The sequence below is a fragment of the Tauraco erythrolophus genome, chromosome 2, assembly GCF_009769465.1.
Source record: "Tauraco erythrolophus isolate bTauEry1 chromosome 2, bTauEry1.pri, whole genome shotgun sequence".
NCBI lineage: Eukaryota > Metazoa > Chordata > Aves > Musophagiformes > Musophagidae > Tauraco > Tauraco erythrolophus.
The window spans coordinates 90,564,828-90,588,320 of NC_141466.1; the positions used below are offsets into that span (position 1 = coordinate 90,564,828).

Below are 23,493 nucleotides of genomic sequence, written 5' to 3' on the forward strand. Positions count from 1 at the left end.
ATACTATAGTATTTTTCAAAGGAATAACTCGCCAAAGTATTACCTGACTGCTTCCTTCCAAGAGACACTGTTGAGCTTAAAGAGCAGTATCTTTAGCCCGTTTAAATCAAGGTAGCTCTACTGAAACCAACAAAGCCTTTGACTCATTGTATTATAAAACTTCCTTTATTTTACTGAAGTTATGAGATGTAATGAAGGTGGATCATGGATAATCAGGCTGTAGCAAACAGAATGTTAATGCATATTATGCTAATTCTTCGGCTCCAAGGCATACGCCCTCTCATATTAAGGAATCGAAGAGGAAAATCAGAGCTGGGCAAGAACTCTATAGCTCTGGCTTCCCTCAATGCAAGTTGCTTGGCTCCAGTGCTCCTGACTCTGAAGTTCACCTTACGACTATTTTTAATGTAATCTGCAGAAAATAGTCAAAAGTAGATTTAATTGAATTGCACATGACATTTTGAATGATAGGGATATATTATATTGTCTACACTGATTATTGCTCTTCCCATGAACACAGCAGTTTGAGGGAAAAAGAAATGTCAGAATTGATATAAGAACATATTCTTAAGAGAAGCGATCATAATCCAAAGAGAATTCTAATTGCAATTGAATTTAAAACTTCTGGAGCATGTCAAATATAGACAGAATCATGGAGCAAAAAAAGAATCGGTAAAGAGGAATTTAATCAGTATTTTCAGCTTGAAAACATCTTATGCTGTCACTGTAGCCAAATTATTTCTATGCATTTCTCAGTGCACACACGATGTTCTTCAGAAGTTATAATTCAGATGTGCTCTTTTCAAAATGCATTGAATTTATACCCTGCAGTCCACTGTCTGGAAACATTGCTCAGCAGACGATGGCCGAGTCATCTATGCAACACAGTCAAAATACCAAAAGAACTATACAGACTTCAAAATGGCAAGCAGAAAAATAAACTGTTACCTGGTAGATATCAGTCTAGATATATTTTTCACTGCAAATTTTGTTTTAATTTAAGCAAGCATACCTTCATGTTAACTAAGAAAAAGCAGCTTTATTACGTATTTCAAACTCAAAACTTGTCAATTGTTGATGATTTTACTCCAGACAATCTATTTTTCACTTCTAACTTGAAATCTTTGCAGTGGAACTGCAGTACTGACATCTCAGGTGGCTTGCGTTGTAGCTAACACGACTGACGCAGACCCTGGTGTGGGAAATGTAACTGTGTGCTCTGACCAGCCCACTGCTCGAGGGCTGTTTTCTTTATTTCCATGTCTGGCTGGACCTGTTGGAGTGAGAGCAGGATCCCATCAGGACACATCGGACACGTCACACAAGGATAAGCCCATCTGATAATTCCTACCTGTGTAGGAAACAGAGTGGAGGAGAAAGCTCTTCAAGGTACTCTAAAGTGAATTTGTGCTATAACATTTATACAAGTTATTGCATTTATGCAATATTTATTCATTTATGCTATTCCACGAGGCCTGGGTGGACATGTACAATCACGTTGCTCAGGAATGGAAAACTTTATACATAGAAATAAGTAATTTCCTGTTTGTAATTACAAATGTACCAGATATTCAAAGACTGTGAAATTTCAAGCAAAGTACTACGTTTGTTTCCTTTTCATCTCTATCACTTTTTCTCTGTTCCAAGACAGTAACATGATTTCTCAAACTCTCTTCACAGAGACAGACCTGTCCCCTTAATCAGGATTCAATCACCAGCTTCATAGATCCCAACTAAAAGTAGCTTAACAAAGCAGCTAAACATCATGCTTTCTTTTTTAATTTCAGAAAATCAGTACATAAAACCACCTACTCCAGTGCAGTGGTGAATTTTATTCTAGAGTGGTCGCAAGACTTCTGGTTCGGTGACCTCATGACTGGAAACATGCACACACGCTTGTATTTGTTCCAGTCTTATCAGAGTACTAGCTCAACAAATGAAGCAGACATGCAGGCTTTTATGACTGCAGAGAGAATTTGCATAATTGAGTCTTGCATGCGTAGTCTCTCTTTTGTCCTCATTCTCTCCCCATTCTTTACTGACTTTCTACACTGCGTTTTCTCTCTTTAGCAAGATATGAAGATATATTTCCTGAGGACAAGAAACATCAGGAGTAAGATCAGTCTGAGGCTGTTCTAGGTTCCAGCATGTGTGCTGCCAGTAGGAAGAAACTAAGGTTGGCACTGTAGAGTCCCTTGTCATCCTAGTGTGTGGTATGTGCAGACCACATGTTGGCTATCAAATTATGGTTTACTGTATTTAGTGCGTCAAATAGGCAGAATGAGACACCGCAACAGATGCTTAAATAGGAACTCAATCCCATGCATGAGATGTCCCAAAACATTAACTAGATCTGTGAAACAAAATGTTATTTTGTATGCCTTTTTGTGTGTAGTTCATAGAATCATAGAATCATAGAATGGTTAGGGCTGGAAGGGACCTTCAAAGGTCAGTAGTTGGATTATTATTATAGTTGGACTATAGATTGTTATTATAGTTGGACTATTCTTATAAAACTCCCTGTGCACCACTTCAAATTTCAGTATGACATGGATGTTCAGGGCTTTTTAAAATGAAAGCAGTTACAGTAGTATGCAAATAGAGATTTAAAATTCTAACTTTGACCATCAATTCTTATATTAGCCCTAGGACTTCACTGCTATAACATCCTTCCCTCACGTCTTCCTTTGCAGGCAGTGGCCTGCTTCCACTCTCTCCCTCCCCACTCACTGCAGGACTCACTCCTTTGTCCTGCCAATATTCTGTGATGCCTTTTGATTCCAATATACTTAATGTTTATAATTTTCGTGTTCATTGTTGTTATGCGTGTGCTGTCAACTGCAGGTCATGGATCCTTTGCTGCAACAGAACACACCTGGAGCAACTGTTGCGAAGAATATTGTCGGAAAAGGATTGTTCAGTACGACTGTCATCTCAAAATGACTTATTCAAAACACAGGTTACAGCAATAGCACAAAACTGATCGTTACTGCAATTAAGGTGCTTATGCATGTCTCTACTTAAACCAGTAACTTTTCTTACTGGTGTTTAGCTTCTTTACATAGAAATATTGTAAGAAGCATCAGACACAGACATATTCTTACTTCTCCAGTGGTTTCTTTGCTGATTTTGTAGTTGATAACTACCTGAAAAATTTTTCTATATACCAGGGTACAGATGTGACCAGACAGCAAGGACAGAAAGAAATAAATGAAAATAAATGCTAAATACTATGGTAACACAATCTTTCTGGGACGCTGACCACAATTTTCCCCACTGGCAACTTAGCGGTTACAGAAAATTTGCACGAGGAAGTATTGCCAGCACTAAGTTTTCAAAACCACACGTGTTAGCCCTAATGTAATGAAACAGTGTTTTCCAATTTTTCCACAGTTTCCTGAGACACAGGAACACCGAATTTGGCGCGGGATAGGCTGACTCAGCGCTACAGCACAGAATCTGTTTCAGTGTATTAAACGTAAATTAAATCTTAATATTTTCGCAGACGCCTGAATTAGCCACGCTTCTTTTGCTGGCTGCAAATTTGATGGTTTACCCTTTAACGTCACACCCCCTCAGAACCCCTTTCCCCGGCATTAATGGCTGCCCTACAGACACCCTGTCCTTAAATCCTTCCGTTTCAAGCTCAGATAGCTGAGGTTTCGGAAAACCCCAGACATCCACCAATAGAGCGATTTCCAGAGGAGGAGGAGGCGGAGGAGGAGGAGAAGGAAGACCTCGAGCCGGTCCGCCGGCTCAGCGGGCTCCCGGGCCGGACCCTGCCGCCTCCGGGGGACGGGGCTCGCGGCTCGCGCCCTCACGGCCTCCCCGCGCGGAGCATGCTGGGACTTGTAGTCTTCCGCGGGGGCGGGGCCAGCGCTCGGAGCGCGCGCTGCTTGAAAGCCCCGAGCGGCTGCCGCGCGCTACGGCTGAGCAGAGCGGGACCGGGCTGGCGCGCGCGGGCCGCCCCTTCCTCCGCGAGGTACTGGCGCGCGGCGCTCCGCGGCGGTCGGTGATCGTGTTCCCGTTCCCTTCGCCCCGATCTCACCCCCACCCCGGGCAGTGGCAGCCCGCTCCGAGGTAGAGACGGCGGCGGCGCCATGGGGGTAGGCGGCCCTGAGCTGCCTTAGGCCCTCCCGCCCCCGGGCAGGTACGGTTCCCGGTGCCGGTTCCCGCGCGCCGCTCGGGGAGAGGCCGCTGGGGACCGGGCAGGAGGCGCCGCTGAGGCCCCCGCTAGCCTTGAGCCCCTGGCCGAAGGGGGGGGCAGCAGGAGGCCGTGCCCGGCGCCCCTTCTGCCCTTACCGACCCCGCTGCCTGTCGGGGCCCGTGCTCGGAGCCTGCTGCCCCCCAGCCGCCCGCGGGCTCGCCGCCGGCGGGGAGCTCCGGCCCCGCTGTCTTGAAGGTTTTGCATCCCTTCGGACGGCGGGAAGGAGCTCCGGCTGTGCAGGGTACAGGGCGGCACTGCTAGGCGCTTCCCGTGCCTCTGGTCCACCCCAGCACCCTGTCCGCTGCTCGACCCGGCGTTCCTTGTGCGGACATCCAGGCTCAGCCTTGCGCTCATGCTTGTCGTTTTCCCGACCGCAGTTTGAGCAACACCATGGGCATTCAGGGCCTGCTCCAGTTCATCAAGGAGGCTGCCGAACCCACCCACGTGAAGAAATACAAAGGGCAGACGGTAGCTGTGGACACGTACTGTTGGCTGCACAAAGGCGCTTATGCCTGTGCTGAAAAGCTGGCCCGGGGAGAGCCGACAGATCTGTAAGTCTTTGTTACGTTTCGGCCTGGCCCTCTCACAAATTAAACTCTTCTTAGCTTGACGTTTCTTGAGCTGAAAACTGAGTTAAAGCAGTTTCACTTCTTACTGTTGCTCCCAGTTGTGCTTTTTGGAAACGGGAATGCAGGCTGTAAGTAAACAGCTTCTGAATTGAAGTATGCATCGAAGGGGGGAAAAAAACCTCTAAAATACTTTCTATTAGAACACCAACGGTTAGGTGATTTAGTTTTTTTCCCAGCATGTCTCACTTTCAGTTGTAATCTAATCTCTGATGAGATTCTATCAGAGTTTATACTGATATCTATACGCAATTTATACGTTTCAAGTTGAGTATTATTTTCAGGGACCTTATTTTTATGAAGTGATATTTTGTAAATACTACTGTAACAAAGTAATGATACTGGGGAGTTCTGATAGATGTTTTGTGCTCTGAATCAGGCATAAGGTTCTTTTCCTTAACATACTACATTTTTAGTAAGAGTAGTTTTTCTAATGTAACATGGATTTTCACTTACACAGTTACATTTCTAAGGAAGGAAACTAACAGAAATCGTGGTTGTAATTCAAGTTCAGCTTTGGAGCTTAGGTCAAACTTGGATCAGCTCTTGCCCGTCTCTGGAAAACTGGGTTGAGCTCTTGTTTTAAATTGAAAACAGTTTTAAATGAAGACCAATTTTTATCTTTTCAGATATAAAACTACACGGATTAGTCTGGATCAAGTTTCATTTATGAAATTTTGATTAAATGTTAGATTGGAGGCAAGAAAGAGTTGGTGGTTTGCAAATGGGTTCAAATATCTTGCTTCTGTTGATAGGAAGAACTGTAGAGTTTCATCCAACTCTGCTACCTGCCTTCGAAGGTAGTGGAGATCCCTCAGTCCTGAGAGCAGGACATACTCCAGTTGAGAAAGAAATTAACTGACAGGAGAAACACTAATAGTCATAGGAAACTTCAGAATGGTCAAATTAACTGCATAAATATTTTATGACCAAATCTTGTTTCCATGCACATACGATCACTGATCTTAAACTGGCACTTTAACTGTAGTGTAGAGAGCCCTTTCACACTTTAAAATTAATCTCTGAATCGAGACATTATATAACTACAATCCTATTCATCCCTGGGTTTTTTCAAAAATCATAGTTATTTTTCAGTTTACGTTTTGTAGCTCTAAATCCAGTTTCTTCAGTGCTCTTATCCTTGGATTCTAAATGCTCCTATGTCCTGCTCTCCCTCCTCTCTCCTCCCCTCCCTGCCCCCTGCTGGAAAGGTTGCTTTTGCTGTTTTAAACAAAAAAGAAAAACAAAATACAAACTTGAAAAAGTATTTGGTTGGTTGTTTTTTTGCATATTGAGCGTCATAGTTTTTAATGCACTTAGTGCTTACAGCAGCTGTTAGATTTTGGTTGTGTGTTGCTGCTGAAAGGATCTCATACAGATCTGTAGAATTAACAGGCAAGGAGATCAGAGGTCTGAGGAAATATATGAAGTTTGGAATCCCCTACAAATATTTTTACTAAGGGTTGGTCTTGGAAGGCAGCAGAGGATTGCCTTCTGGTCCATACATCATCCTCACTGTAAGTACAGTTTGGGAATCTCTCCTGTCTTTTGGAGTATTTTCAGTACTGTGCTTGTACTTTTACTGTAGGAAGATATGTTTGCATATTTGTCCACAGCATGTATCCACCATCTGGAGAGAGGAGTGGATAGTTCCACAGAGACCTCATAGCTCCTCCAGCTCTACAAAAGTGCGTTTAGTCTGCCTTTCACAAGGCTTCAGGGAAAGGTAATGTACTGTGCTCATCTGCCTCCTGTTTCCCTGGCCATCGTGTATTGAGTTGCTGAAACTAAAAAGATGATCCGTGTTTTAAATTGTTTTGGGCAGTGTTGAATCTTAATGTAGCAAAATGAACCTGAATTGCACTCAAATTTTTCTTTCATTTTGTGTAGAAGTAGGGAGCAGTCAGTCCAGTTCTGAGTTGGAAGGTGGAGCATTTCTCTTGTGCAAAAGAGCACCAAAATATTCTTACTCTTTTAGTGGTGCTGGGGAAATATATGGCCCATTAAGGGCTATCTTTGAACAATATTTAGTCCTAAACTTACAGTTCTCCTTTCCTACAAACAGAAAATATGCAACAGGTTTATACTTAACAATAAAGCTTACCTTTCTTCTTCTTATTTTCATTATTGTTGATACAGTTATGTAGCTTTCTGTATGAAACTTGTTGATATGCTCCTCTCCTTTGGAATTAAACCAATTTTGGTATTTGATGGATGCACCCTGCCTTCCAAGAAGGAAGTGGAAAAGGCTCGACGAGAGTAAGTACTGAACCGTATTGATTTGGAAGCAGAGCAGTATGTTTAACATGACAGTTCATTTTCAAAGTTGAAAAAAGTCAAACTTTTTAGTAGTAGGTAGTAATCTCTGGTAGACTTTTCTGCAATGTAGTGTTATTTAATTTACATTTAAAAAATCATACAAACCTCTTCTTAGAGATTTTATTCCAAAAATAGAAATGCATTTCCTAAATGAAAGCACCCTTTTAGAGGAAGGAAGTAAACTTCTGAGCATTTGTTCCTGTAAGGTATTAAAGGCTTTCAGTTTACCCGCCTTTGTGATCTCTGGACAAAAGTATTTCTTCACAGCAGTTTTATTTAAAATGAACATCACCACCTTCTTCTTTCTTCACAAATAATCAAATAAACTTGTTTCAGGTTTGGGTTCAGGTTCCTATGTAATGGGACTTTTCACTGAAGCAGTGAGAATTTTTCACTAGTGGTTTTTATTTATAAATTCTCATGAGACATACGCTTCCTTCAGCCTGGAGCAAACAATTTCCGATATATGAAATGAAGTAAATTATGCCTTCTGTCCTCTGAGCCAATAAGTATCTGATGTCAGATACTTCCAAATTCAATTAAATCTATTTCACTGCAACCTGAGAGTGGGTGCATCTCTTTTACACTGCTGATTTCTGTTCCTGAGTTGTCACTGTTTGCTGAGAAAATATTGTGAATTTCAACATGCCAATCTAAGTGTCCTTGTCAATACAATGACTTGCAGTTATTCTTATGTTTTAAAAAATTACAAAGTAGAACAGATTTAGGAAGTGTTCTGCAAAACAAGTGTTTTTTTGTGGTTTTTCATTTGTTTGATTTTGGTTTTAATCCCTGTTCTACCTGTTTCCTCTGTCCTTTCCTCTACCTGTTCTTTTAAGTGAAAAATAATCTGTGATTGGTGGGTATTTTTGTTTGTCTTTCAGGAAGCGTCAGGCCAGTCTTCTGAAGGGGAAACAATTGTTGCAGGAAGGGAGACTGTCAGAAGCCAGGGAATGTTTTGGGCGCAGTGTAAACATTACCCATGTTATGGCTCATGAAGTTATTAAAGTAAGTTGTCAATGCTGTTGATAAGAACAGTTTTCAAAAAAGGTATGCAGTAGGTAGCATGTCTTACTCTGCTTTTGTGTGGCTACATCACTGCCTCTTCTGTGTAAACAAGGCAAATATTCCCCTCTGCTTAGCCTCTAATTGTCCTGCATACATTGGATTATGTTAGGCATAGTTAACAATTTAATTTCACTTCAGATTTATTATGCCCAGTTTTATAAATAATGATGATGTGTCAGCTGAAATATGTCTCTTGTTAATGCTATAAACTGACTTTGATAGCACCTAAAGTTTTACTTTTGCCACACAAAAAAATAAACTTTCCCCTCGCCCCCCCTCCTTGGGTAGTTTCTGAGAATAGATTAAAGAAAAATATTTGGCTGCTTCAAACCTTCGTAGCAGCTTTTTGCCATCCTCCCACTGCAGTCATAGAATCTTTTTCATAATGGGATGACATTTGTTCTAGTGCTCTTTTCCTTTGTCCTGAATATAATTTGCATAAGTTTGAAGCTGACACTTGTGGTCAGATGCATTGAGCAGGAAAGGTTATTTTTGTAAACCAGTTTATATAGATCTAAACTGAATATGAAATATCAGGCTCTAACGCGGGGGGAGGCAGATGGGGTGATAAAGAGATCATGGTTTCCGTTTTTTGAGGTAGAGGTTCTTATGCTTTCAGATGTCTTAAGCTAATTACTGAAAGTGATGCAAAGTACCTGTATGCTTCTTGTTTATGCACAGGCTGCAAGAGCCCGGGGAGTTGATTGTATTGTTGCTCCTTATGAAGCTGATGCTCAGTTGGCTTATCTTAATAAAACTGGCATGGTTCAAGCTATAATTACAGAAGACTCTGATCTTTTAGCTTTTGGATGTAAAAAGGTATGGAAGGAAACATTAATAGCCTTTACCTCTCACTGATATCTTAAAAGCAGAGTTCAAAGTTGCCATATATGTTTGATGTATGGATTTACTCTTCTTCCACAAGTGGGGGAAACAGATGTGATGAGACTACCTCTCAGCCTGTATTGTTTCCATCAAGCGCAACAAACTAGCTTATATGGGTGAAAATTATTGCTTTCACTTCCTCTCAATTTCCAGGTGTTTCTGAAAATTGACAAGTTTGGAAATGGACTAGAGATAGATCAAGCTCGACTAGGAAACTGCAAGCAGCTTGGAAATGTATTTACAGAAGAGAAATTCCGCTACATGTGTATTCTTTCTGGTTGTGACTATCTCTCGTCAATTCATGGAATTGGGTTAGCTAAAGCGTGCAAGTTACTAAAATTAGCCAACAATCCAGATATTATAAAGGTAAACTTGGTTTTGCTTTGTGTTGGCTTTTTGGGAGCCTAAGTCTGTATAAGTGAAATTACCATTGAATTGAAAATATATCAGGGGTTCTTGACTTCCTCCATTTTGAGTAGAATACTAAAAGAAGTATTTTTACCTGTGCTTTAAAAAGATGTTAACTTCAACACTTGAGTAAGTTTAGCTTATTATATATTTAATGAAATACACTAACATAAACTTAAATAAAGAATTGTTCTAATCCTTCAAGAGCCTATTCCATTTGAGGAAAGACCTAATTTTTTGTAAGACTCTAGGTTAGATTTTTTTTTTTGGCCCTCACATTACCTGCTCGCTCTTCTGGTTTTGCAAACCAGTTATTAGAACTGCTAATTGAACTCTGTTACTTTTGCATAAGTACACTTTTGTCTATGTGGAGGAGGGGCAGGGATTTGGAATCTTATTTGATTCCTGTTTGACATTTAGTTACATGCATTTACATATTAAAATATTATGGAAAAAAAAAATTATATAGTGCAAAACAAAAGACAAGGTAGGTTGTGGTTTTTTTTGTATCCAGTGTATGAAATGAAAACATGGAGGAAATATGGAGGCTAAGAGAATGGGAATAATTTCTGTATAGATAGTAAGGGAGAAGAGAGTTTTAAGAGCTGATAAGAAAAATACCTTACATGGCTATCCTGGAGGCAGGTAAATTAATTCAGAAAAGCATTTAAATATGCAGTCTAATTAACTTACTGTTTTATCTTCCTTCTTAAGTTATTTATATGCTTTAGTGTTTTTCTCTCACAGGCTGTACACAAAGAACTGTGTTTTTTATTTTTAAAATAACATCTGTATTATGTGAAACAGGCATCATAGAAACTGGTTTGGTTGGCTTTTGTGGAAGTAGAAAGGGGATTTTGAACTTTTTCCATATGAATCACAATTTCCTTGAAGTTAACGTATCTTTTTTTGAGCAAAATATCAGGATTTAATCACTTGAAAAACTTTTCAATTGGTAATTTGTCATGTGATTCATCACTGCTGTTTTCCAACAAGTGTTGAAAAGTCATGAGTGAGTCAAAAGATATCAAGTAGTCTGACAGTGCCTGTTTGAACTCGTATTTCTTAATGAAATGAGTAAATTGGCCTGTATTTAGGATGCATGCCTAAAATACAGCTCATGTTTTATTTAGAGAGGAGGGGAGATTCTTGCTTCTGGCAGCATGAAAAACGTGGTCTTCAAAAGAACGTAATCTGCCTTCTGTGAAACTAAAATACATAGAGGTCAATGAATTAATAGGAGCTTCTTTTAGAGTGGTGTAGTAACAATGTGTAGGAGGAGCAACCAGATTAATCTGTAGTCTTTTTATGATGAGCAATGGGGGAGGGTGGGGAAGAAATCTGATTAGTTTCTTTTTTTATACCCTAAAATCACCCGTGTACTGCTTATTATTACCAGAACTATACTGTGTTCTGGTAATATGGATGATAAAATTTGATATGCATTAGTTTTAACAAATACACCTTAAGAGATGCTCTATATTTATATTCAGATTTTGCATTTACTTACTGGACAAGAAGTCTTCAAAGTGTTGAATTGTTATTTATGTGATTGTAAGCAGCTTGAGAGCAGGAAAATAATATACAAAACTTTTTTCCCTTCCTCTGTTTAGATTGAATCTGCTTGTTGTAACACATTCTGTGCTTAATGGAAACCAGTCATAGTTAAAAATTAACATGTATTTAATCTTTTGTATAACCTGTTTAAATGAAACAGTTCAGTAATTTTCTTTTTTACAGGTTATTAAGAAAATGGGGCAGTACTTGAAGATGAATATAACAGTACCAGAAGAGTACATACAGGGTTTTATACGAGCCAATAATACATTCCTGTATCAGTTAGTTTTTGATCCTGTCAACAGAAAATTAGTTCCATTGAATGCATATGGTGATGATATTGATCCGGAAGAACTCACTTATGCAGGACGGTATCCTTTGTGTTGAAACAGCAGGATGAGGAAACAAGGGTGAGCAGGTGTGGTGTCTTATTTTTCATTGCTATTTTCATTGCATCTCTGCTAATAGCTAAAGTCTGGCTTTTCTCCAATCTTAGAAAGCTTTTGTGTCTTTTTTCTTTTCTCTTTTGCTCTGATTTTAATTAATAAAGAAAAGCCCAGGGAGTAACTGGATGACTTCTCATGGATATGTCGTTTTAGGCAGAAGTTATTATTTTTTTCTTTTTAGAAAACAATTTGTTTAGTACAGGTTATATTTAAACTGCTTGAGTTGCTTTACAACTGTCTTTACCTTGTGCTTACGTTAAGTGTATTATAATCTTTTCCAGTTTAATTCTTGAAATCTGTGTTCAACTCATTCCCTAATCTAAGCATTCCCTGTTTTACCAGATATCTTTTCCTATAGAACAAGTCGCGTTTTGCCATGTTCGTGCGTCATGAAATTTCAGCATGGAAGAGTAGGAAAACGGAGAGGAGACTGTTGGAGTAATTACTAGCTTTGTATGTTCTTCAAGCCAGCTAATCTCTGGCGTTTCCAGAAATTAGAAGTGACAATTGATGCCAATCATTGAAGGTTTTCCTTTTGACTTTCATGATTTGCCACGCACTACAGATCTGTTACGATTACTGTTCCATCAGATTGAACCATGAGTAGTAGTATTAATGCTTTTGGTTAATATTCTAGCAATGTTTTTTTGGCATAAAAATGGGAAACCACTAGACTAACTTTCATGCTACAGTTCTTTAAATTTAATGCAATATTCAGATATTTTCCTTTAATATGGTGGGGACAGACATTTTGGTGATGGTACTGCTTTTCAAATTGCCATTGGCAACATTGATATCGATACAATGGAACAAATTGATAACTACAACCCTGACACTGCACAGGTAACGTCTTTGTTCTAAAGTTATAATAAGATTTTGTTGTGGGCTGAACATTCCCAGAAAAATATAATTGAATGTTATCTGCAACTGACTTGGCAGTGAAAGCTATTCTACTGTTACAGAAACTACATGCTCTCACAAACACATATTTCTCATTCTCTGTACAGATAAATCTTACTTTTCAAGGCATTTGACTTTAATGTTTGTTTTGCTTTCAAACTCTTTTGTTAAGTCCTTGATAGTATTGACAGAAGTAGCTGATTTTAGAAAGAAAATTCTCAGAGTCTTGAATTATGTATTTCTTCCAAGTATATAACTGAGGAAAGTATTTTCCCAAATTAGCTGTTTTGAGTAGAAATAAAATTTAAACTTTTCATTTTATCTGAGATGAGTAGTTAGTCACTTGTGCCATATTGGAATGAGGAAGTCACGGCAGCACAGAAGAAAAACAAATTGTATGGAAAGCATGAGATGTGGAAGCAAAAAGAAAATGTTTGTGTAGAGTATGTCAGCAGTTGGTATGCAAAGGTCAAAGTGTCCTTATATGCTAAATCAGGAAATCATATGTAGAAGGCAAAATTATAAACCTATGTCTTGGTTTTTGATACATTTTTTCAGCCTGGGCAGCAGAGAAGTTGTGGCTGGAATGACAGACATGCTAATCATGTAAATAGCATTTGGAGCAGAGACTACAAGCTTGGCCCTAATGCGGATACTCTTCCTCATAAAATGCCTTTACCAGAGAAACCAACAACCAAAGGCATGGAGAAGATAATTAGTGTTAAAGGACTAAAACTTCCAGGCAAAGAGCTCTTGGCAAAAAGACCGAGGAGTGGTATGTTTTCATTAAAATAAGTATATAAATAACAGTAGAAGGCTGTGAGGAAAAGAAGGATTTTATCTTTGACTTGATGACATGAGATTTTAGAGGCCTAACTCTAACTTTTATTGTCTGTATTTTGTTTTCAACAAGCTGCAAGACTAACAAGCCATAATATTAAAGCCTACGTAACAAGAGTGGCAGCAAGCTTTCAGCAGCACTTGATTTTAACTTTTTCTTTCATTTGTTATAAAACTTCAGTGTTTTCAATTTTAAGTTGCCATTTTTAATATGAACTGTTCTACTTTTAGATATTTTTTGTTTTAATTTCCATCTTATAATGGCTTGTGAAGAAGTGAAAATAACCTATTTTTCCTAGAGCTGATATTTGACTAGACACAAAATTTGAAGAACCTTTTCTGTACTCTTGTAACGCCACACTGCCCATATCTCCTGTATGGGTATTCCTTACTCCAACTTTCTCTAGTAAATCTAAGCTATCTTTTTTTCTACACTGCCTAAATTAAATGTCTTGAAATAAACTGTGGGCTTGTAATAGAAGGAGTGCTTCTTTGCTCCTATTGTGCTTTATCTGACATACTAAATCTTTTTTTCTTCCTCTGCTTCTGATTATCTCAGGCTCCTTTTCTGCCTTTATTATTCCTGATATTTTTCTACTCCCTAGTTTATCAAAATTCGTAGTTAGTTTAACAACCTGCCTTTAAGTCAAATTTAGTTTTGCTTTCAAAGTGTTTTGTTTTTTTTTTTTTTAAAATCAAACCACCCAAAACAAACCAAAAACCCAAACAACATCATGTTTCATTTCAGCTGTTATGCCTTTGCTCGATCTACCTTTCCATAGAAAGTTACTTCAAGGCCATGTACTGGCAAAAAACTGTGTTAAAGACTTCTGAACTGTAATGTCAAGAATGTTGTTACCAGACCTTACTAATATTTTTAAGCCTGTGAGAGTAAACATGTAACACTCAGTTCTCTCTTAACTGGTTAATTCTAGAACATGTGATGTTTAAATTGTCTTTAGATTTAGAAGAAATCTCAGATGGAGATCTGTTGAACCAATATTCATTTTCAAAAGCAAAAAAAATCAAGGAGAGTGATGATGGTCAAGCACAAAAGAGTGTCTCAGCAATACAAAGCCTTGATTCTTCAGGGAATTCTGTCACTCAAGAAAGTTCTAACTCCCTGCCTAGAGTTAGAAATAAATTTGCTTCCTTTCTACAAAGGAAAAACAAAGAGAAGGATGCTGTAATTGTTCCAGGAACAAGAAGCAGGTATGCTTGCATCACATGTTTTAATAAGAAGCAAAATACTATTTGCTGTCCTGTTGCTGAAATAACCTAAATGCTGAAAATAAGACAAATACTACCTTGAACTTTTTTATGCAAGAATATTAATGCACCTGCAGTCTGGAGCTGAGATGGAGAGCTCTTTGTGCAAGGGATGCTATCTATGTGTGAGATGATAGATAAATAATGTCAATTTTTTACTGCAGTCTGAAATGAAAACTGTGGGACTATTCAATACTGTCTAGCCTATGGGTATGAAAATTAATTAGGAATTGGCCATATTTCTTTTTCAGGTAAAGGTCATATGACATCTTTTTTCTTTTTTCTTTTTTTAAAAAGTAGCTACTTTGTGCCGAATACATAAGCAGTTGCTCATATATTGACTTACGTTGACAGGGTTTTTTTTGTTTCAGTAAAGCCAAACAGGGTAATGCTTGTATACCTATTCTTATCCAATCCCATTCAGTTGATGCTCCTGATCTCTGCACGAACACTTTGAGAAGAGGGACTTAGGGTTTGTTAGATTATTTTTTTTTTTTATTTGGCTGTTTTTTTGATTGCATTTGGCCACATTTACTTGAATTGGTTTTACAAAATGTTATCGCAATTATCTCTTGTGTAAGTTTTATCTTAAATAATTTGAATATTTTTAAGTGGTGTGATTTTCTAGAACAGTCTTAATACTGAAGTTCTTTAGTTTTAACTCACGCCTTCCTGACCTGAGAGTTTTGTTACGTTGCATCAAAAATTAAGAGTTGTCAGTGATGGTAGTCTCTTCTCTAAAGCAATGCTCAGTTTCTTAAAAACCTCTGACTTGTACTTACTCTTAGGAGCTGCTGCTATAGCACATAAAATCTAGATAGATTCTAATTTCCTTGATAAGAAGTGCTGAAGTACTTCACTACTGTTTAGCTTTATCATAATTAATGAATATATTCTTAGGTTTTGTACACTTCCTATATGTTTCTCTTTTTCAGATGAAGAACCTATTAGTATGTCAGTAAATAAATGACATATCTACAGATGCTTTTTTCCTCCCTTTTTTTACTGTTATCTGTTAAATGCCTCCCTGAGGGACTAAGACTCCTCATTGTCAAAGTAATTTGTGTCTGCAAGTGCACTTCAAAAACCAAATTGATAAATAGAGACAACTATCGGATTTTGGGGATGAAAGCTATTGTAAATGAGTAATTCTTCTCTCTTGCCTTCATTTTTTTTACTTTTTTAGGTTTTTCTGCGATGATGCAATTATGTTTGATAGCACAAAGAAGGATGACAGTGATCTGACACAAGATGATGAGCAGGAGTGCCAGAAACAGGAAGTAAAACATGTAGCAGAAGATGTTTCTCAGTTTTCAGAAACTGAAAAATCAACAAGGACTATCTTTACACCTCCTGGAGAAACACAGAGAAGTTGCTTCCAGTGGCTTAGCAGCCTCGTAAATAATTCAGGGAAACCCACTCCATCTCGTACTGTGCTTTCACAGCAGTTTCACCAACAGAGAAGCAACTGCATGGCGTCCCAGGAAGATGAGATGAACAGGGTACAAACAGAGAATGCGGCAGTATGTGATGAATCAGAGGAGGAATCCTCCCCCTTAAAGGAACTGGAACAGCCATCACAGTCTCAAAGGTCTTGTAAGCCAGCAGAATGCAGTTTGGAGTCTTCAGAAATACTACAAGTGTCTAACAACAGTCCAGATACAGAAGTAAGAAACTAAGATGTTGTTTCAGCATTTGCTGTCACTTTAAATTGTAAAAGAAATTTGGCAGCAAATCTCCTCTTTAAAATGATACTCTGCAGATTATGTAGCTTGTGCTAACAAAATTTTTCAATGCTTGACATAGTTGGGTAGAACGGATTGACTTACTAGCTTAAATCAAGTCTGTTCTCTGGTTTCAGTTTGTTTTCAGTCTTTCCACTGCTATCACTACAATGGGACATAAAAAAGCCTGGTAGGCTAGCTTTTGTTCTCTGCTTTTGTTAGTCCCTGAGGAAGTCCTTTCAGAAAACACCATAGTATTGCTTGCTGAAAATAAGCCCAGGTTTTTGTATAAGTTCTTTGAATTGCTGAAAATGTTATACCTTATGAAGTATATACATGTAGATATAAATATATATATTGTGAAAAACCAAACAAACCAAACCCCAAACTTTTAAAACCAAATTAATTCTCTCTTGAAGGAATCTGACTCCAATTCAAAACTGGCTGATGAGCCATGTACTTGGTCTCCAGCATTTTCTGCTGTTCAAGCTGACAGAAAGAATACGAACATAAAGACCAAGGTAAGAACTCGTGACTTTACTATGAGCTCTACTAAACACTGTGAATCAGTTTTTACTGTCTACTAGTTCATTCTAGAACTGTCAGTGAAAGAATGTTAAGCAATGCACATGTTGGCAAGAGGAAACTATATTCTTGCTCATCTATATCAGAGATGAGATGAACTATAACCAGGCAACCTGTGATTGATATCACAGTTGCAACTTGTTTGGAGATTTTAAACACTTCGTTATAAATAAAATAAGAAACCAAGCTGAGACAAAAACTTGCTTCTTAATTTTCCTTAGGCATGCTAAATACAGAAGTTTTATGATGCAAATTGCAGTCATGTTCGTAATCCAGATACAGTCACAAGATACAACCTCATTTCATTGTTTATATCAATAAATCTTCTAGTTTAGGAGTCTCCTTCCTCTTTGGCTAGGAAAAGTGTGTTTAAATTTCAGAATCTGGAAAGATTTTAGTCAACCTTCCTTGTTTAATTACTGTAGTTAAAAGCCTTGCTAGATACTGATGAATCAGTATGGAAAGGACAGTCCATTTTGCTTCAGAACCTGTATTTCAGGTTTTTTCCTCTTAGTTGGACACCTGTAGTCTGATTTCTGTGTGGTTTCTCAGATGTCTAAGAATAAACTTTATGTGCCTTATCTTTGTGACATTTCCAAGAGCTTTACCCATTTGTAGTTTACAAAACTTCTAAAACTTTAACAGTTAAGAGTCCTCTAACTTCTTTAAGGCATTGTCATTAGAACTGGCCAAAAGACTTATAAGTCAAAGGAAGTCGCTTTCATCCTTTCATGCACACCCCCACTAACTTTCTCGTAGACAGTCCAAAGCTCACAAGCTTCTCTGCCAAACAAGAATATCGTGTGTTTTGTATAGTAGTGACATCTTGTGGTTATTGTTAGTAACTTCTGTGTTAAGCTGGAATTTACACCTTTCTTCTGGAACACCCAATTACAAAAATAGATGCTTTTTCATTAGATCAACACTTCGCCCACTTCTCAACAAGATAATGAGAAGAAATCATGCTGGGATTCAGAATTTTATTACTTTAGTAATTAAAAGTAATTACTTTAAGTAATGAAAAACAATTACTTTGTTTTTAAGAATGTATTTAGTATGTTTTGTTTAATGTTTTGCTCACCTTAAAGGTATATTGGAAGAGTGAATATGCTAAATATTAGGGAATATACACAGTATGGAAGTACTGAAGTAATATAAGCAACATATATAAGCAAATTTTCAGGATGCTTGGAGCTCTTCAGACAACATGAATCTGCTGAAAATCCATGAGGACAGTAGAGTTATTTTAAAGCAAGCTGCTAGTATCATGATTTCCCTCACTTATTTCCTTGGCCATGCATTCCCTCTGCTTCCTTATATTCTGGTAATAATACTTACAATGAGTCGGACCAGAAAATCAACCTGTCTGAAAACTAACTTGACAACTAACATCCAAAAGGCCAATCATATTGGAACCCTGGCCCACCCACTCAGGCTCTTGGGAGTCATAGCATCAGTGAGACTACTGGGACAAATACCTAGAATTGAAGCTGGGGGAGGTAGAGATAAGAAGCACCTCTTTTGGCTCAGTTTTCCCTTAGAATTGCTTACTACAAGTGTGAAACAAGGGAAATCTTTGCTGGTGTGAAGTACAATAAAAGATACTGAAGGGAATAATGAGTTCCAGATTTAGGGAAGAAGCAGTCAATCACTTGAAACATAAATTATTCTGATTTTGGTAAGCTGAATAACATAGCTGATCTGTAGAGAAGTTTAATAATTGGGGCAAGTACTCTGGGGAAGCTGTAGGCTCTTACCATGTTTCCAATCCAAAATGTGAAGTGCCTAGCTGGTCAATTCTAGCATCGAAACTAACAGAAGCTTTTCTCTAACAGACGCCTGTAAGATAGTGAGCTCATTAGGACCTTGTAGTTTTTTCTGTGATAGTGTTCTAGCTGTGTTTTTTACTGCTAAATATTTTCCACAATTGCTATGAGCTAAGCAAAGAGGCTAATATTGACAAAAGAAAAGAGAGCAATCTACTCTGATTTTAAGTTTCTTGGTGAGTGTTCGACACACAGCTTTGCCTACTTTTAGGTTAATTCATCAGAGTTATGACTTAAATTCAATTCAGTGCGACAAGGAAATGTAGAATTATGGGTGACTTCACACATGTTGCAAAATGGCTGAGGTGACAGATAAACAGCAAAATACTATAAAGCAGGGAGTTTTAGAATTTTATTTTTTTTCTTCCTAGTATTGTTGTTCTAATTTTTAACATATGTTTTAAACTTTTTTTTTTCCAATTTTTGTGATTCCAAGATCTGCTTGGTCTATTCAGGTAGAAACAACATCATTTCAATAAAAAACTATATAACAAGTGTGTGTGGTGGGGCAATGACAATATGCAATGTCGTTTGGGAATGAATTGAGGTATCAGTTCTCTTTGAAGAAAAGACTGCCAACATCTTTTATTATAAGAGGAAAAAAAAGCATTAGGTGATCAATAGCAAATACTTGGATGAAGATGATCTATTTGCATTAGTAAAGTGGAGCACCTGAAGTAGGCAGAGCTGTGCCATCTTCGAAAGATTATCCAGCAAAACAGAAGAGATGATTCATTTAGAGCAAAATGCTTTATTCTTAACATTATCCAAATGGTAAATATGCACATTATTTACAACCTATGTGTTCTAAACTAATTTTATGCAGCCCAACTGTAAAATAAGAGCTTCTTACAACTGTAGATAGTCACTGTTTCTTCTGCAGGTATTTTACTTTATTATTAGATTTTGGTCCTCGTAATGACAGACAAACTAAATAGTAGGCTAGAAGTGCGTGATGATTTAGAAGCTGGTAATTGTGAGTAGCTCTTATTATTCAATAAAGTGACAGAATAGCTCAAACAGTAAAATGTTCTAGTGCTTCCAAATGGCTACTTCCCCCAAAAACGGAGAAAACGATAAGCATATGTAGACAGAATAAATGATGGAGAACATGAATAAGCCGTTTGTGGCCTATTGCTGCTTGTGAACTTACTGGCAAAGAAAGTTTTAACTTTATCTAAAAGTACATTACATATATTCCTTATTGTGCTAGGATTATGCACATATAGTACAATTGGGAAGAGAGTGATTAAACAGATAACAATATGTATAATTTTTATTTATGATCTGTGGTAAGCTACTCATGAGAAAAAAAAAACAAACAAAACAAAAATCAGGTTTTAGTGTGTTCCTTCTGTTGTTAAAGTAAACTCATTACTTTTTGTGCATGAAGTTTGAGAAGGCAAGAACAATCCACGATGTTGTGTCAGTATTAGAAAGCGTAATAGCAGCAGTCTGAGTAGCTATTGCCAGTTAGCCTGACACTGACCCTAGAAAAATGAGAGCAGTAGAAAAGATTGTGGTTAGAGATGAAAACGTGAAATGTAAAAATCAAACTGACGGACATAATTACAGGAATTACATCACGTCAAAATGAGTTTCATGTTCTTGTAAATATGAAAAAACAGATTCAGTGCTTGGAAACTGGTAAGTGAATCGAAAATGAGGCACACATTAATAATAGAGGTGGTGAATAGCTCAAATAATTTATATAACGAAGCCTTGTATTTTTCTTCTAATTGATGTGTTCAAACTTAAGACTGGTTGCATTTAAGAGAGTTTTTGGCCAAGCACAGCTGTCTTGAGTGCTAGGTACAGAAACTGGATAAGAAGGACCACCTAGAGGTCTAGTGATTCTTGGGGTAATCATGCTGATATCTGTGCTCTGCTTAGGTTTCATGAAAAATGGAGTCATACGTATCACAGAGAGTGATACTAGAGAGTAGCTTCTATTAAAATTCTGAAAGTTGACATTGAAGAACTCTGGTTGTGGTCTCATGTAAAGAGACAAGAAAATAAATATTCAATAGACTTTAAAAACTACATTCAAAAGAAATGTGTATTTGCAGCCTCCTAGAATGCAAAGTCCTATGGAAAATGGTTTGCCAGTTCTTGCAGCTGCATTAGGTCTGATGTGTTTGAGATACTGCTTTTTAGATTATAAAAGGTATCAAATACACTTTGTTGAGGCAATTCAAGATTGCATTATTTCAACACGATATAAAGCACATGATTTTTTATTATAAGCTTCGCAGCATAGTATCTGTTACTTCCAGGTTGTCATATTTACCATTTGTGCTTTAATATTAAAATCTCACAGGTTCCTGGTTTACATAAATCCAGCTGTGTAAGGTCACGTATTATAACAAAGCTCAAGCCATTGATACCAGCTAAAGTAAGTGGATTAAGCAGGAAACTGTCACCTGTGCAGAAGAGAAATCACTGTGATGCTGAAAATACACTGGGACTGCAAGCTACTATAAGTGATCTTCGGAAAAACTTCCAATTTAAAAGGCAAGTTGCTTTAACCCTTTACTTAGCACTCTGTACACTTTTTTCCCCAAAGAAACAATTTTAAAAGCAGACTCTACACGTGTCTCCTTCACAGAATTCAATAAAGATAATGGCTTAAGGTATTTTCTACATACAGTTTTTAATTTCCTAAGCTTGATAAAACTGTGAAACGTGATTTGTGGTAAATATGTTCTTCTAATTGACTTTTTCCTTTATAACCAAGAAAAACTTTCAGCTAAAATTCATTTACTGAAGTAGTGCATTCAGTTTAACATTGTTTATATGAAAATTATTAACATTGTTTGACATCAAATACCAAAAGGCATTTCTTAGTCTAAATGGAAAAACTGCATAAAAATTGCCAAATTCAATTGAATAGAAGGTTGTATCCATTTAACTTTGTGCATCTCCCATTTTGAGGTGGCTGATGGTCAGAACTGTTCTGCTTTCAAGGTGATGGTGAATTGATGGAATATTTCTGTTAGCTGAAGTCTCCAGTTACAAGGGACGTTTTTGCACGTTATAAAATGCTATTGTTTTCCCTTGTGCAGATGACTTGGCTAACTTGAATTTTCTACAAATGCCTTCAAGATTTGAACTTGAAGGACAATGATTATGTAAAAAAAAACCAACCAAACAAACAAAAAAAAACCCCAAAAAACCCACAAACAAGCAAAAAAATATGTCCCAAACCCCTAAAAAACCTAAACCCACCCCAAAAAAAAAATCAAAACAAAACAAAAAATATGTTTATTTATTTTAACTTACAGTATTTCTGTGGGATCAGGTAAAAAATCCTGGTGGCAAAGCTTTCCCAGCTCCAAGTAAAAATCTCAACTTTGAATAAATAAGTGTCATTTAAATAAAATCATTATTCTCATTAACCTGAAACCAAGAGTGAGTAGAACAAGTGTGTTCTCTCTGCACCAAGCAGTAAATGTGAGACTGGTGAGCATATATTAAGTTGGATTAATATATTTTAGTATGTTTGAGCCTTACAGTAGGCTACTATGAACATACAACTGATTTCTGTTTGAAAAATACTACTTGTGGTATTAACATTTTTAGAAACCTTTCTTTTTATTATCCTCTCAGTGTGGGTTAAGAATGACAGTTTCAAAGAGGAAGTGAAAGTCTTTGTGTATATATTGATTGACCTCAAATTGGGAATGTCTTACCAGGGTTGTTGACAGGAAGATAATTCCTGTTTTTTGTTAACTGGAATACAGGCAGATGAACAGAGTGAGCCTAGATGGCACTCTGTTCCTTTTCTTTGCCGATAGCAAGATTTGACTCCTAACATCCCCATTTTATCCATCCAGTTTTGGTTGGTCTTTAACTTCTGGGTATATACTGATGATAGATGTTTTTGTATATATTTATTACTTCTATGTAAATAAAGTATTTGTTTATTAGGTTTTAAGGGATTCTTTTCTTAATTTATTTCATAGAAATGTTTTTCTCACTGCTGGAGCTTACTTAGCTCTGAGTATTCTGTTTGTTGTTTTTTCAGATTTCAAAATGTTTCTAAATTAGCTTTATGTCTTAGGAATTGTATTGTCTGATGGCAAATATAGCATGTGGGACACTAAACTGTTCTGTCCTCTTGTCAATGCTCACAGGATATATATGAAACTACAATTATTCAGAAGACTTAGAAGTTAAGGAAGCATGTACAATCCAGAGTAGGATGGGGTGCATACAGTCTTTGAGATGCAAAGCTAATAGCAATTGTTCTGTTACAGAGTAACTGGAACAGCTGAAATACCTTTCAGTGAAGTTGTTCAGTTGTAGTGAAACTGAAATAAAAACTTTCCATCACAAACTTTAATTTTGGGCTTATTCGTAGATGAGAGGGTAGTTAGGTGAGGGGTCTTGCTTTGTTTTAACCCTTCTGTTCTCACACGCCTGTGGTTAGAAACATATAATATCATAACATTCTTGGATTTTATCTTTGTTTTTTTGTGCAGAGAGTATGAAAAACTTCCTTCCTGTAAAAAGTCAGATCCGTTGTCTCCAATCAAGGATAACATACAGCTCACTCCAGAAACAGAAGAAGAAATCTTCAATCATCTGGAACGTAGTCATGTTCAGAGAGCTATATTCCAATGAACTGTATGCTGTGCATAATAGGATGCATTTTTAATCATTGTCAAAACTTACCTTCTGGATATTTCATCAACACAGAAAAGATGCTTTGAAAACCAACTATATATTTTAGTCTGACTAGTGATTTGTCATCTCTTTTATGAAAGTGTGAATTGAAAGGTACAGTTCTATACTAACTAGAATAAATTCCTTCAGATGCCTGTGTTCTCT

The 23,493-nt window shown here is 37.3% G+C and overlaps 1 protein-coding gene across 2 annotated transcripts; it reads left to right on the forward strand.

The window, feature by feature from the left end:
* Window positions 1–4,597: 4,597 nt before the first annotated feature.
* Window positions 4,598–23,286, forward strand: EXO1 (exonuclease 1). Of its 2 annotated transcripts, none has more exons than XM_009988160.2 (13): window positions 4,598–4,758; window positions 6,973–7,092; window positions 8,037–8,160; window positions 8,902–9,039; window positions 9,259–9,471; window positions 11,254–11,441; window positions 12,263–12,359; window positions 12,975–13,191; window positions 14,219–14,468; window positions 15,712–16,192; window positions 16,669–16,770; window positions 20,981–21,178; window positions 23,149–23,286. In XM_009988160.2, the coding sequence occupies exons 1-13, from the start codon at window positions 4,598–4,600 to the stop codon at window positions 23,284–23,286; spliced, it is 2,427 nt and encodes an 808-aa protein (XP_009986462.2). The 2 variants fall into 2 exon arrangements, with proteins under 2 accessions (XP_009986462.2, XP_086483990.1); XM_086627864.1 differs by having other exon boundaries at window positions 14,225–14,468.
* The last annotated feature ends 207 nt before the right edge of the window (window positions 23,287–23,493 follow it).